This window comes from Scyliorhinus torazame, chromosome 7 (genome assembly GCF_047496885.1).
Source record: "Scyliorhinus torazame isolate Kashiwa2021f chromosome 7, sScyTor2.1, whole genome shotgun sequence".
Classification (NCBI taxonomy): Eukaryota; Metazoa; Chordata; class Chondrichthyes; order Carcharhiniformes; family Scyliorhinidae; genus Scyliorhinus; species Scyliorhinus torazame.
In genome coordinates, this window is record NC_092713.1 from 63,651,283 (window position 1) to 63,667,445 (window position 16,163).

The window sequence follows — 16,163 nt, forward strand, 5'->3', positions numbered from 1 at the left end:
TTGTCATGGTAGATGAACCCAGATATTTCACTAAGTTGAACGAGATTGTACTTGCCCATTTTCTCCCCACCAAATCTATCCAACTCCAAGTGCTTGTTTACTTTTAAGATATTTTATTCCAAACACAACCGAAATCACAGCCCATCAAAGCATTGTCTACAGTTTTCACCGTTAATCCCCACCTGACTAAAAGCTTCTTGAATAAGATCATGAATGGCCTCCACAGCTCCTCAACCCTCTTCTGACCCCCTCAACTCAAACTTTATCTTCTCCAGCTTAAAGTCGTACAAGACCCCTGACCAGGCCCCCACCCCTGATGGCGTATCCAACCTCCAATTCAACAGGCTCTTTCATCAGGCAATCAGATGAAGACCACAGCACCGGCCCCCTTCTCCCTCCCCAAGTCTTCCGAAACCCCAAAGATCGCCACCATAGGGTCTGTCTTGACCTACCCCCACTGGATCACATTCCAAACACCATTTGCCAAAAGCTCTCTAGCTTCTCGCAGCCCCAGCACATGTAGGCATGATTTCCTGGCCCCTGCCCACACTTCTCTCACCCATCGGTCACCCCTGGAAGAATCCACTCATCCTCGCCTGAGTCATGTGTACCCTGTGCACCACCTTGAACTGAATCAAGCTAATCCTTGTGCAGGAAGTTGAGTTCACCCACTGCATTACGTCACTCCAATTCCCTCCCCAGCTCCTCCTCCCACTTGCGCTTTATCCTCTCCACCTGTGCCTCAACCTGCTCGCCCAATCACCTGTGTATATCCCCAATCCTGCCTTCTGCCTATGTGTTTGTTTACTTTTAACCACTTGAGATTCTTGTAGATTTTGGACATTGATGTCCCTTTTTTTAAGCTTTGATTAACGGCAAATTTTGGAACTTGCTATTTGAATCTTGTCCTATATTATAATTGTGCATGTTTTCTGGTTAGAAGCAAGTTCATATGATCGTTCACTTCGCTAAAACCTACTTGCAGAACCGATTTCTACAGTAGGGTATTTGTCCAACTACGGTAGATGTAGCTTCGGGTTGAGGGGTAACGAAGGGGCAGGATTCCCATCATGTCTGTCCTTTCAGAATGGAGCGTGGTGTTCTTGGCAATGCCCTTCAAGGAGTTCCTGATGACGATGATGATGAAGAAACAGCAGCAGGTGAAGACTCCAAAATAGAAAATCCGGAGGATTTAGATGGTAAGTGTCTCCTATTTTGCTTGAAGGATGGTTTCATGTTAGTATTTAATTTGGTTTTGGAGGAACATCTTTCAAGCAAAAATTTGTAAGACCAGATACTTGCCTATTTATGCAGATAGGTAATTTTTCAAAAGCTTGCAAGCATAAACACACCTAAATATCTATTACTTAAGTGACCTAACTTGGATAATGAGTGGTCTCCATATATTGTTCTCTTGATGTCAATTCCAGTGACTGGGAATTGACATTAGTGTTGTGGGAAATTTTCCATTAATGTGATGGTCTTTGCCTTCTCTGTAGGGTATTTGAACTGTGTTGGGAATCTATCTATAGTATTGTGAGTATTTCCATGGGCTATTTGAGTATAAATGTATTTGTATATAAATGCCAGCTTTATACAATTATTAAGAACTTGCAAATATTCCTGGGTGAAAGAAACAGAATATTTGCATGAATCTACTTTTAAAAGAAATTGAGTGAAGGCTGATTGTATTCACCTGTAGAAGAGATTGCATACACTTTATATCGTGGCTCACTGATGGAATGTTTCTCAGAAATCTAGAGAAATGTTGCATTGATATGGTTTAGAATCGCTAGTTTTTTTGTAAATCAGTTCTGACCCGAGTTGGGTGAAGCAAATGTGCAGAGCCCAAAAAGTGCTAAATAGTCTTAAGAACTATAGCAAAATGGGGGAAATGGAATCAGTAAGATTGATTTACCAGTAGTTTCTATAATCTGTAATGTTGACTAAACTTGAATTTCTAAATTCTACCTGAAACCTTTCAATTGTGACTATCCAGACTTGTCAGCCAGCAACAGGAACTCCAATTTTATGCATTTCTTTTTCCTTGATGTGTATAGAGAAAGAGAAAGAGGAATTGAGGGAACAGGTGTACGCAGCACTAGCTGAAGAAAGTGATAAACCAGCTGAAGATGAAGCTTCTGCTGATTGGGATGTAGTTCATGAAAAACGTCTGACCAAGACTCCAAGTAAAGAAACAAAAGTAAATTCTCCTACAGGAGAACCCTGTGCCACAAATGAAACCCTGACCAAAATAGAATCATTGGTTGAGCAGGGTGATGAAGATATAAATGAACCAATGGATGAAGTCGTGGATTGCCATCCAGAGAATGGTGATGTTGGCCAGGAAGAGAAAGGGGAGCAGTGTGTAAGCATTCCAGAAGATGTAAAGAACCATCTTGAATCACAGGGCAGCACTGGTAAAGATTACTCCAAGACAGAGGATGCTGGGAAAGATTATCCGAAGACCGAGGATGCTGGGGAGAAGGTAACTCTTGAAGCTGTGGAAGTTGGTAAAAAAACGGAGGGAAAAGTAGCTCTTCCTTTGCAAGATTCTCTGGAGGATCAAGATAAAGAATCAAATGCAGATGAGGAACCAGAGATCATGAAAGGTGATGAGAGTGAGGAAAATGACAAACTATCAAATGGAAGTAAAATCACTGAGAAGACCAAGGATGGGGTAGCTGGTTCTGAAGAATGCATGGAAGAGGGTGAAGGTATAAACTCGGAGGACAAGTGTTCTGAATTACAAAGTTGGTTTAGATGGTTCAATGGCTTGGGGATAATTAAGTCACGATTGTCACTGCTTACAAATATTTCATCTATTGTTTTATGGGCTGTCTAATTGGTCTTTCCACCTGAAGAGCACAAATTCGGAGAAAATGGTGATTTTTGTAAACTTAATCACTGAGGATTCACTAATCTGGGGAAACTGAGTTGGCCACTGGTGATAACATTCTTGTTGCTTTTTTAAAAATGCAGGGCACTAATTTTGACACTTATTGAGGTCCTGAGGAATAACTTCTTACTTAATGGAAGATGCTCCCAAACAATTTTCACCTTTTGTATTAATTACTGTACAAATTGGTTGAAGGCCAGCTTCAGACTTGAAACAGTGAGACTCCTTCAGGAATTTGTTCTTTATTCTGCTTAGTCCAGACATTGGTCTATGATTTGGGCTGTGTTTACACTGGTTATAGTGTTGACTTGTAATGCAAATTACATTACATGTTCCCATCAAGAGAAGACTAACTGGAAAGCTTTGGTACTAAGATTATTGGATAACTGCCTTCATTGTTTCATAGCTGCATTACCTGGTAACTTGCAACCCTCTACAGGACAGTGAATATTTCCCCACTTTAAATTGAGTGATTGGTACCTTTTTTAGAAAATGGTACAGATCCAGAATTGGGTTGGAGTATTTCAGTAACTGGCTGGCTGTAGTAAAAGGGGATTTAATCTCTTAACGCTAATGGGGCTAGATCTCACCAATGGCAAGCAGTTGATGGAATTTAAATTCTATGAATAAACCTGGAATTGTAAGTGTGTCTGGTGACCATCAAACTACCATTACCAATAATTCAGTAACTGGCATGCTCACTCTTAAAACCATTAAATTCTGGTTGATATAGTTGGTGGCTATTGAGATGAAGGCACAGCAGAGTAGAAGAACCTTTATCTGATCTGTTTATAGAGAATGTCATAAGTCCTCCTAAAAGTTGCCCACTTTAGCTCTATGCTACCTAATGTATAAATGTATCGTTCCAGATGATAGCAATGCTGTAGATGGAAGTGATGATGATGATGAAAATGAAGGTACTGCTGAAAAGGTGGGTTGTCTATCTTCTTAGGCCAGCTTAGCTTGGGTTTGAGTTGTAAGGTTTCAAATGCAAACTCTTCATTGCAGGATGCTGAAAGTGAGGAAGTTGACAACTTGCAGCTGGCCTGGGAAATGCTTGAATTGGCAAAAGTGATCTTTCAAAGGCAAGTCTTCAATAAACCAAAATGTTAGTTATGGTTTAAGTCAATAGAACAGTTAATTGTTTAATTCTTGCTAAAATTACATCATTGTTCAATTCTCTAACTTCTCTCTCTCTCTTTCCCCCCCCCCCCCCCCAAATCATTCAGGCAAGAAAGCAAAAAGATACAACTGTGTGCAGCACAAGCTTATCTGAAGCTGGGAGAAGTTGGAATAGAATCTGGTAAGCTATAAAGACTTGACTAACCGGTTCAATTATCAACATTTTTGTCCCTTTGTCCCATCTTGTGACTTGGTTTTGGCTTACAATTGAAATAGAAATTGCATACTGTTTGGCCCAGATGGAATAATTATGTACTGTAGCAACTACAGATTAATGCAAGATTACTCTATTCCAGAAAACTACATACAAGCTATCGAAGATTTCCGAGAGTGTCTGAGCATTCAAGAAAAACACCTCGAGCCACATAACCGTCTACTGGCAGAGACCCATTATCAACTAGGGCTAGCTTACAGTTTTAACAATCAATATGATTTATCTCTGAAGCACTTCAAGGATTCCTTTAGTGTCATAGAAAAACGGTTAGGTAAGGAGATCCAAGTTTTGTTTTTCAAACTTAAAACATTATGTCCTGCTTTTCATCTGGGATGGATACCACTTTTGATCATTTACTGTCTGACTAGACTGAATGCAAGGTGCTAGCTTACGGATTTTTTTTTTTTCTCCCAGGTAAGATATAACTATGTGCTGTAGCTTTGCAAATGAAAGTTGTTAGATTCACTTTCTTCTTTCCCCCCCCCCCCCCCCCCCACCGTAACTTAATTGCAATATGTAAGCCTACTTGTGACACTCAATGTTATTATTCTTGCCAGTATTTGACATTCAGTAAGGCTAGGGAAAGGAGACTAAATGAATGCATCAGGAGTGTTATAATAATATATTTATTGTCACCAGTTAACACTGCAATGAAGTTACGGTGAGAAGCTCCTAGGCGCCACATTCCGTCACCTGTTCAGGTACACTTGGAGAATTCAGAATGTCCAAATTGCCTAATGGCATCTCTTTTGGGACTTGTGGGAGGAACCCGGAGGAAACCCACGCAGACACTGGGAGACCGTGCAGACTCTGCACAGTGACCCAAGCTGGAATCTAACCTGGTGCTGTGAAGCCATAGTAACCACTACACTTAACGTGCTGCCCACTCTGAGGACTCCCAAGGCAACCCCCTCCCTTCAGAGGGAATTAGTTACCACATTGCTGTGGGTCCAGAGTCGCATATATAGGCCAGATTTCCTTCCCAGTTGTGGGATGCCAGGTCCCTAGATCATTATCCTGGTTCGCTGGATTACTAGTCCAGCGACATACCATTACACCACTGCCTTCCCGTGATCTGATACTGGACCAGACTCCCAAGGAAACCAGATTGATCCCCAATTTTTGTAAAACTGAGGAATGGCTACTTCGCCCCAGGAGTGATTCCACTGACAAATGGCGATCTTTTATCGTACGCCTTTGTAAACTAAGGCGTAACCTCATTAACATCACAGAAAATAGATTTTCAATTAACAGCTAAACAATTGAGAATATTTCAACTGCTAACTCTCCAATTACGCAAAGCTCATTTACAGGTCAAAAGCCACTGCTAAATAAAGTTAGCGAACACTGGGATTCTTGCTGTACTATTAGGTTTCCTTTCCGAAAAGTAGAACTAATTTTTCAGGCACAACCTGCAAATGGTTCTGTCTTTTGTCCGACTCCTATTCAATCTGACAGTATTTGGAAAAAGTCTTGCTCAACTTAAAACTCCAAGCAGACTGCCAAAAATATCAGACTGAAAACTACAGGCAGGCCTGATGGCTCACATTAATTAATAATTTTTCTCCCATTCCGATCCTATGACCTTACCAAAGTCTAAACAATGTCTCAAATGATCTACTCTAGGGAATCTCCAGCAATCAAGTTTCATTAGGCATCTTTCGTAAACAAGTATGTGGTTGGACTGAAACTCATATGACCTCTTAATTGCACCTTTAGCAGATACACTACCTGCCTGTATGTTAAACCAGGATTTTAAATAATATTACTGCAACAACAAATATATACCTTAACCCTGACTAATGTTACTGCAACAGATGTATGTAATACAAGCTATATAAATATTCATTAGTGCATCGACCAAACTTGTGCATCGACCAAGCTTTTGGCCAGATTTTTCTTCCATTTTGAAAATGTGGTAATATACTAAATGTTAAGTATCAGTTGGAATATAAAGAAAAGATATAAAGAAAAGATGTAGGAAGTCAGTGGGGACGGAAACAAAAGGCAGGAAGGGAGAGTGTGTAAAGCATGACCAGAGAAAGCAGGGCAGAGAGCAAGGAAGGTCTACATTAAACTGCATTTATTTCAATGCAACGGGCCTGACAGGCAAAGCGGATGAACTCCGGGCATGGACGGGCACATGGGACTGGGATATTATAGCTATGACGGAAACATGGCTAAGGGAGGGGCAGGACTGGCAGCTCAATGTTCCGGGGTACAGATGCTATAGAAAGGATAGAACAGGAGGTAAGAGGAGGGGGAGTGGTGTTTTTGATTAGGGAGAACATCACGGCAGTACTTAGAGGGGATATATCTGAGGGTTCGCCCACTGAGTCTATATGGGTGGAACTGAAAAATAAGAAGGGAGAGATCACCTTGGTAGGACTGTACTACAGGCCCCCAAATAGTCAGCGGGAAATTGAGGAGCAAATATGTAAGGAGATTACAGATAGCTGCAAGAATAATAGGGTGGTAGTAGTAGGGGACTTTAACTTTCCCAACATTGACTGGGACAGCCATAGCATTAGGGGCTTGGATGGAGGGAAATTTGTTGAGTGTATTCAGGAGGAATTTCTCATTCAGTATGTGGATGGACCGACTAGAGAGGGGGCAAAACTTGACCTCGTCTTGGGAAATAAGGAAGGGCAAGTGACAGAAGTGTTAGTGAGGGATCACTTTGGGACAAGTGACCATAACTCCATTAGTTTTAAGATAGCTATGGAGAATGATAGGTCTGGCCCAAGAGTTAAAATTCTTAATTGGGGCAAGGCCAATTTTGATGGTATCAGACAGGAACTTTCAGAGGTAGATTAAGGGAGACTGTTGGCAGGCAAAGGAACGGCTGTTAAATGGGAGGCTTTTAAAAATGTGTTAACCAGGGTTCAGGGTAAGCACATTCCCTTTAGAGTGAAGGGCAAGGCTGGTAGAAGTAGGGAACCCTGGATGACTCGAGATATTGAGACTCTGGTCAAAAAGAAGAAGGAGGCATATGACTTACATAAGCAACTGGGATCAAGTAGATCCCTTGAAGAGTATAGAGATTGTCGAAATAGAGTTAAGAGGGAAATCAGGAGGGCAAAAAGGGGACATGAAATTGCTTTGGCAAATAATGCAAGGGAGAATCCAAAGAGATTCTACAGATACATAAAGGGAAAAAGAGTAACTAGGGACAGAGTAGGGCCTCTTAAGGATCAACAAGGACATCTATGTGCAGAGTCACAAGTGTTGGGTGAGATCCTGAATAAATATTTCTCATCGGTATTCACGGTGGAGAAAGGCATGGATGTTAGGAAACTAAGGGAAATAAATAGTGATGTCTTGAGGTGTGCATATTACAGAGGAGGAGGTGCTGGAAGTCTTAAAGCGCATCAAGGTAGATAAATCCCCGGGACCTGATAATGTATCCCAGGATGTTGTGGGAGGCTAGGGAGGAAATTGCGGGTCCCCTAACAGATATTTGAATCATCGGCAGCCACAAGTGAGGTGCCTGAAGATTGGAGAGTAGTGAATGTTGTGCCCTTGTTTAAGAAGGGCAGCAGGGAAAGCCTGGGAACTACAGACCGGTGAGCCTAACGTCTGTAGTAGGTAAGTTGCTAGAAGGTATTCTGAGAGACAGGACCTACAAGCATTTAGAGAGGCAAGGACTGATTCGGGGCAGTCAGCGTGGCTTTGTGCGTGGAAAATCATGTCTCACAAATTTGATTGAGTTTTTTGAGCGGGTGACCAAGAAGGTAGATGAGGACAGTGCAGTAGACGTTGTCTACATGGACTTTAGCAAAGCCTTTGACAAGGTACCGCATGGTAGGTTGTTGCAGAAGGTTAAAGCTCACTGGATCCAGGGTGAGGTTGCCAATTGGATTCAAAATTGGCTGGACGACAGAAGGCAGAGGGTGGTTGTAGAGGGTTGTTCTTCAAACTGGAGGCCTGTGACCAGTGGTGTGCCTCGGGGATCGGTGCTCGGTCCACTGTTATTTGTGATTTATATTAATGATTTGGATGAGAATTTAGGAGGCATGGTTAGTAAGTTTGCAGATGACACCAAGATTGGTGGCACAGTGGATAGTGAAGAAGGTTATCTAGGATTGCAACGGGATCTTGATCAATTCGGCCAGTGGGCCGACGAATGGCAGATGGAGTTTAATTTAGATAAACGTGAGGTGATGCATTTTGGCAGATCGAATCAGGCCAGGACCTACTCAGTTAATGGTATGGCGTTGGGGAGAGTTATAGAACAAAGAGATCTAGGAGTACAGGTTCATAGCTCCTTGAATGTGGAGTCGCGGGTGGACAGGGTGGTGAAGAAGGCATTCGGCATGCTTGGTTTCATTGGTCAGAACATTGAATACAGGAGTTGGGACGTCTTGTTGAAGTTGTACAAGACATTGGTACGGCCACACTTGGAATACTGTGTGCAGTTCTGGTCACCCTATTATAGAAAGGATATTATTAAACTAGAAAGAGTGCAGAAAAGATTTACTAGGATGTTGCCGGGACCTGATGGTTTGAGTTATAAGGAGAGGCTGGATAGACTGGGACTTTTTTCCCTGGAGCGTAGGAGGCTTAGGGGTGATCTTATAGAGGTCTATAAAATAATGAGGGGCATAGATAAGGTAGATAGTCAACATCTTTTCCCAAAGGTAGGGGAGTCTAAAACTAGAGGGCATAGGTTTAAGGTGAGAGGGGAGAGATTCAGAAGGGCCCAGAGGGGCAATTTCTTCACTGAGGGTAGTGAGTGTCTGGAATGGGCTGCCAGAGGTAGTAGTAGAGGCGGGTACAATTGTGTCTTTCAAAAAGCATTTAGATAGTTACATGGGTAAGATGGGTATAGAGGGTTATGGGCCAAGTGTGGGCAACTGGGACTAGCTTAATGGTAAAAACTGGGCGGCATGGACTGGTTGGGCCGAAGGGCCTGTTTCCATGCTGTAAACTTCTATGATTCTATGATCTATGATAGAAATAATTGCTTCTTGTCACAAGTGGGCTTCAATGAAGTTACTGTGAAAAGCCACTAGTTGCCACTTTCCGGCACCTGTTCGGGGAGGACGGTATGGTGCTGCTGCATTGTTCTGCATTACTCGCCAGCTGTTTAGCCCACTGCTAAACCAGCCCCGAATATAGATCTGGCTGCTCATTTACCACAAATCTTTGAACCTGACAGCTGCTGAGCAAATGGGGTCAGACTTTTATTTGCACCCTGCGATATTCCTTTATAAAAGCTTGGTAACCTCACTTCAAGAAGGATATCCAGGCTGTGGGAACAATCCAGAGATTCCCCAGATACCAGGCTGAAGGACCTAATGTAGAGAAGTGGAATTATTCTTTCTTTGGAACAGGAAAGGTTGAGGGATTAAGGGTGGGACCACCCTGCCATGTGGTTTTCTTTGGCAGGGGAGGTGGCCTGACAGCAGGATCCGGTCCTGCTGTTTTGAATTATGATTTGGGGTGCACTACTTGTAAGTTAATTCAGTATAACTTTCAAATGGCAAAAGTGGGGAGTTTTCAATTTTTTTTTAATGGAAGTGATCCTAATCAATAGTTTTCCAAAAGGCTATACATGCACAGTGAGCTGGATTGCCTATCTTGGTTTATTTTTGTTTTGAATAGTGTCTCTCCTTTACTTTTTATTCAAACTTGATGAAGGTTGGCTGATGTAGAATGAAACCAAGTCGCAAAACATATTCCACTTTGGAATTTTGATCAAATCATCATTTTTTAAATTACCCTTTGGCGTTCAAGGGATTGGGAGCAATATATTAGCATGTATTGAAGATTGCTAATACCAAAAACCAGAGTTGGAATAAACTGATTGTTTTTGAGATGGCAGGATATAACTTGGGGTTCCATAAGAATCAATTGCTTGGGATTCTGCTTCAGTGGACGTATACTTGGATGAGGTGACTATTTGCTTGCTGGGGACAGTGAGGTATGGGGAGAATGCAGATGGATTTTTAGGTTAAGTATATATGAAGGTAACCAGTGGTATACAATGAATATTTAATTACCCACTTGAAGTATTTTTTCCCCAAAATTACATTAGTGAATATTTGGGTGGCAGTGGTTGGCAGTGCTGCCACACTGTTGAGGACCTGGGTTCAATCCCGGATCACTGTCCACGTGGAATTTGCACATTTCTCCCCATGTCTGCGTGGGTCTCACTCCCCATGACTCAGATGTGCAGAGGATTGGCAGAGGATTGGCAATGCTAAATTACCCCTTAATCGGAAAACTTAGAAAGAGAAAAAGAAATTCAATTGTAGCAAGTAATTAAGACAGCAAATGGAATGTTATCCTTTATTCCAAGGGGTTGCAGACTAAGGAAGTCTTACTGAAATGTTCTCTGCCTTTCGACCACACCTAGAAACCAGGTATAGTTTTGGTTTCCCATGTCTAAAGGAAAGATATATTTGCCTGAGTAGAGGTGAAGGCTTGCTGGATTATCCTGTAAGGATCAATTGGGTGGACTGGGCCCAGTTCAGGAGATGTGACCTCATTGAACTGTAAAATTCTGGTCTTGGGAAGTTGGATGACCAGAGGCTGTTCCCTCTGATGGAGAGCACAAAAGCTAGAAATCATAGTCTCCATTTAAGTGATCAGCCATTTCGAACAGAGGGACCTCTCTCTCTCTCTCTCTCTCTCTCTCTCTCTCTCTCTCTCTCTCTCTCTCTCTCTCTCTCTCTCTCTCTCTCTCTCTCTCTCTCTCTCTCTCTCTCTCTCTCTCTCTCTCTCTCTCTCTCTCTCTCTCTCTCTCTCTCTCTCTCTCTCTCTCTCTCTCTCTCTCTCTCTCTCTCTCTTTTCTGGATGGATGTTGAGTATATTCAAGGCTGACATGAATAGTTTCCTTTTGGATATTAGATATTCAAGGATTAAAGCAATAGGGTGGGAAAGGGAAGTCTTTGTAGAAAGTTCAACATGATCATCTGGATGGCAGACCAGGCTCTATGCATTTGGAGCCTAACCTACTCTTGTTCCTCATGGAAGTAAACTTTTGTTGCTAAGCTTTATTTGAGGGGGAGGGGGAAAGCTGCTAGTAGTTACTATTTGTGTTGTATCCACAGCTCTGTTAACAGACCGGATTGACAAAACAGAAGAGAAAGGAAAATCTCCAGCAAAAGACACTGATGCTGTTTCTGAAGATAAGCAGGAGATTGAGGAACTTAAAGAGCTGTTACCAGAGATAAAGGCAAAAATTGAGGATGCTGAAGAATCCAAAGATGGAAGAGCAACCAAAGCCCTTCAGGAAACTCTGGTCAGTGCACATTGAATAGGAAATGCAAATATTTGTTTGGACTAGACAACAGGCTACTGGGTTGGATGACCTGTGACCTATAGTGCGGGGCAATGAGGATAGTACAAATAGAAATTCATGGAAAGAAAATTATAGTTCAGTTATTGGTTTCTTTTTGTGTCATTTATTGACGCCTACAGCACAGAATCTGGCCATTTGACCCAAAGAGTCTGTACTGGTGTTTGTACTCATTAGAGTGTCATTCCAGCTACCTCATTTATGGCTTTTCATCAGATCTTTCTATTCTCTATTGTCGTCTACATTTTGGAAACCAGTGCAATTTGTCTCAACTGCTTCCTGTAGTAGTAGGGTCCACTTGCTGAATTTCTCCATTTTGGATTTCGTTGTAGGTGACAGTGTTATTTTCCACAGTTTCTCTGTTTGCATTTTGAATTTGATTTCAATCATCAGGCCGTCTCTGGCTTATTTCTCAAGGAAAAAAGATCTCCACTTTCATCTTTCTCAGTAACTTGTGGAACCTTTAACTCTTTCTGTTAGTTTTTTGGGCACCAGGACCTTGCACATTAATTGTGGCCTGATTCTAGTTATTTACAAGCTTAACACCACATTTTAAAAAGCAAACAAAGCATTTGTAGTTGCTCTGACTGTGCAGTGCTACTTTTAATTTGTTTTACCTATATCTTATTCCTCTGCTCTTCTATCCCATTTTCTTAATACATAGAAGATAGGAGGAGGCCTTTTGGCTCTTCAAGCCTGCTCTGCCATTTATCACTATCATGGCTGATCATCCAACTCTATAGCCTATCTTGCTTTCCCCCATAGCCTTTGGGTCCCATTCACCCCAAGTGCTATATCTAGCTGCCTGTTTAGCATCAACTACTTCTGTGGTAATGAATTCCATAGGCTCACCACTTTTGCGTGAAGAAATGTCATTTCATCTCTGTCCGAACCCGGAGTCCTCAGACTGTGACCCCTGGTTCTGGGCACATCCACCATCGGGAACATCTTCCCTGCATCTGCCCTGTCTAGTCCTGTTAGAATTTTATAAGTCTGAGATTCCCCCCTCATTCTTCAGAACGCCGGCGAGAACAATCCTAATGTAGTCAATCTCTACTCGTACGACAGTCCCGTCATCCTTGGAATCAGTCTGGTAAACCTTTGCTGCACTCCCTTGAGAGCAAGAACATTGTTCCTTGGAAAAGGAGACCAAAACTGCACACAATACTCCGTGTGGCCTCACCAAGGCCCTGTATAATTAGCAGCAACACATCCCTGCTTCTGTACTCCAAACCTCTTGCAAGGAAGGCCAACATACCATTAGCCGCCTTTAACGCCTGCTGCACCTGCATGCTTATCTTCAGCGACTGGTGCACAAGGACACCCAAATCCTGCTGCACTCTCCCCTCAATTTACAACCATTGGTAGTAATCTGCCTTCCTATTTTTGCTTCCAAAGTGAATAACCCAAACTTATCCAAATTATGCTGCAACTAACATTGATTTGCCCACTCGCCCAACCTGTCCAGATCATACTGTAGGATCTCAGCATCCTTGTCACAATTCACCCGACCACCCAACTTGATATCATCTTCAAACTTTGTTACATTTTGTTCCCTCATCCAAATCATTAATATATATTGTGACTAGCTGGAGTCCCAGCACAGATTCCTGTGGCACCCCACTAGTTACTTCCTGCCAATTTGAAAAGGACCCATTAATTCCTACTTTGTTTCCTTTCTGCCAACCAGCCTATCCATCTCCATACACTCTCCCAGTCCCATGCACTTTTAGTTTTGCACAACAATCTCATGCGGGACTTTGTCAAACGCCTTCTGAAAGTCCAAGTATACCACATTGACTGGCTCCCCCTTGTCAACTGTACTGATTTGCATAGAATTTTACAGTGCAGAAGGAGGCCATTTGGCCCATTGAGTCTGCACTGGCCCTTGCAAAGAGCACCATACTGAAGCCCACGTATCTACCCTATCCCAGTAACCCCTACTTAACATTTGAGGGCAATTTAGCATGGCCAATCCACCTAACCCGCACATCTTTGTGAGGAAACCAGAGGGAACCCATGCAAACATGGGGAGAACGTGCAGACTCCGCACAAACAGTGACCCAGCTGGGAATTGAACCTGGGACCCTGGAGCTGTGAAGCAACTGTGCTAACCACTGCTTCCGTGCTGCCCAAGAATTCCATCTCAAGAATTCCAACAGATTTATCCAGCATGATTTCCCCTTCATAAATCCATGCTGACTCTGACTGGTCCTGCCACTGCTTTCTAAATGTTCTGCTATGAAGTCTTTGATAATGGAGTCAAGAATTTTCCCCCACTAGATGTTGGACTTACTGGTCTATAATTCTGTTTCTCTCTATACCCCTCTTTTTGAATATTGGAGTGACATTAAGCTACCCTCCAATCTGCAGGGGCTGTTCCAGTCTCTAGAATCCCAGATATAATAATGTATCCTTTCACAGCCAGCATCCCCCTGGCCGGTTTGGTGTGTAGGTGTTACATAATGTATGAATTAAATACTTTTCTTTTCTTCCTACATCAGTCTAGACCAGCTGCCTTTTCGGGGTTTGAAACACAAAATCTTGCAAGCAGTGCACCAGCTGTAAGTATTAGGGAGGCTGCCTCCCAGATATAAACTTTTACGCAGCGTGATTTGGTTGAAGGGGGGCCAGGATATGATTTTTATTCACAATTCTCTATTGTTCTGAATTGTAGGTACAGGCTGGAAAAGTAGATGAAGCTTCTACCTCCACTTCAAACTGTGTATCTAACATCTCTCATTTAATAAGGAAAAAGGTAAATTTTGTTTTTTCAGGTGATGGGTTTATTCCTTGCTATCCAGAAGAACAGGGTAGCCATGCAGTTAAAATCACAGCCAAACAATTCTACTTTTTAAGGTAGCTTCAGATGTCTCTAAATTATGCTAATGTGTTGAGGTGTCATTAGGTCCTAAATTCTGTTAATGTCCTATTGAGTAGGATAGCTGTTCACTGAAACTGGCAGGGAATATGTGATGGTCATAGAATTTACAGTGGAGAAGGAGGCCATTTGACCCATTGAGTCTACTCCAGCCTCAAAGAGCACCCTACCTAAGCCCACAGCTCCACTCTATCCCCGTAACCCAGCAACATCGCCTAATGTTTGGACACTGGGGCAATTTAGGTGACCAATTCACCTAACCTGCATGTCTTTGGACTGTAGGAGGAAACACGCAGACACTGAGAACGTGCACACAGAATTGAACCCGGGTCCCTGGTGCTGTGATGCAACGGTGCTAACCACTGCTACCGTGCCACCCCTTGCTAACTCAGGCTCCCATTTCCCAGAATTCAATGCTGGTGACTGAATTGAATGCCTTTTGTGACTTGAATATCCTTACCATATTCCATGATTACATTTTGCTGACATGAGGTGCAGGAGTTTTTTTTTATTAAATATTTTATTGAGAATTTTTGGTCAACCAACACAGTACATTGTGCATCCTTTACACAATATTATAACAACACAAATAACAATGACCTATTTTATAAACAAAAAATGAATAAATAATAAATAACAAATGAAAACTAGCCCTAATTGGCAACTGCCTTGTCACAAGTAACACTCTTTCTCTCTTCCCCCCCCCCCTCCCCCCGGATCCTGGGCTGCTGCTGCCTTTTTCCCATTCCGTCTATCTTTCTGCGAGGTATTCGACGAACGGTTGCCACCGCCTGGTGAACCCTTGAGCCGACCCCCTTAGAACGAACTTAATCCGCTCTAGCTTTATAAACCCCGCCATGTCATTTATCCAGGTCTCCACCCCCGGGGGCTTGGCTTCTTTCCACATTAGCAATATCCTGCGCCGGGCTACTAGGGACGCAAAGGCCAAAACATCGGCCTCTCTCGCCTCCTGCACTCCCGGCTCTTGTGCAACCCCAAATATAGCCAACCCCCAGCTTGGTTCGACCCGGACTCCTACTACTTTTGAAAGCACCTTTGTCACCCCCATCCAAAACCCCTGTAGTGCCGGGCATGACCAAAGCATATGGGTATGATTCGCTGGGCTTCTCGAGCACCTCGCACACCTATCCTCCACCCCAAAAAATTTACTGAGCCGTGCTCCAGTCATATGCGCCCTGTGTAATACCTTAAACTGAATCAGGCTTAGCCTGGCACACGAGGACGACGAGTTTACCCTGCTTAGGGCATCTGCCCACAGCCCCTCCTCGATCTCCTCCCCCAGCTCTTCTTCCCATTTCCCTTTTAGTTCATCTACCATAGTCTCCCCTTCGTCCCTCATTTCCCTATATATATCCCCCACCCATGTCTTTGAGATCACTCTGTCCTGCACCTCTTGTGTCGGGAGCTGCGGGAATTCCCTCACCTGTTGCCTTGCAAAAGCCCTCAGTTGCATATACCTGAATGCATTCCCTTGGGGCAACCCATATTTCTCGGTCAGCGCTCCCAGACTCGCGAACTTCCCATCCACAAACAGATCTTTCAGTTGCGTTATTCCTGCTCTTTGCCACATTCCATATCCCCCATCCATTCCCCCCGGGGCAAACCTATGGTTGTTTCTTATCGGGGACCCCCCCCCCCCAAGGCTCCAGTCTTTCCCCTA

At 43.1% G+C, this 16,163-nt stretch overlaps 1 protein-coding gene across 3 annotated transcripts in view; it reads left to right on the forward strand.

Moving 5' to 3' along the window:
* nasp (nuclear autoantigenic sperm protein (histone-binding)) overlaps positions 1-16,163 on the forward strand; it is a 28,564-nt gene that overhangs the window by 6,101 nt on the left and 6,300 nt on the right. For all 3 annotated transcript variants that reach the window (XM_072510814.1, XM_072510812.1, XM_072510813.1), the window contains 9 exons: positions 1,087-1,199; positions 2,061-2,717; positions 3,769-3,830; positions 3,908-3,984; positions 4,129-4,202; positions 4,378-4,566; positions 11,354-11,544; positions 14,106-14,165; positions 14,279-14,359. In XM_072510814.1, the coding sequence (XP_072366915.1) occupies positions 1,087-1,199; positions 2,061-2,717; positions 3,769-3,830; positions 3,908-3,984; positions 4,129-4,202; positions 4,378-4,566; positions 11,354-11,544; positions 14,106-14,165; positions 14,279-14,359 (1,504 nt within the window). The remainder of the gene's footprint in view (positions 1-1,086; positions 1,200-2,060; positions 2,718-3,768; positions 3,831-3,907; positions 3,985-4,128; positions 4,203-4,377; positions 4,567-11,353; positions 11,545-14,105; positions 14,166-14,278; positions 14,360-16,163) is intronic.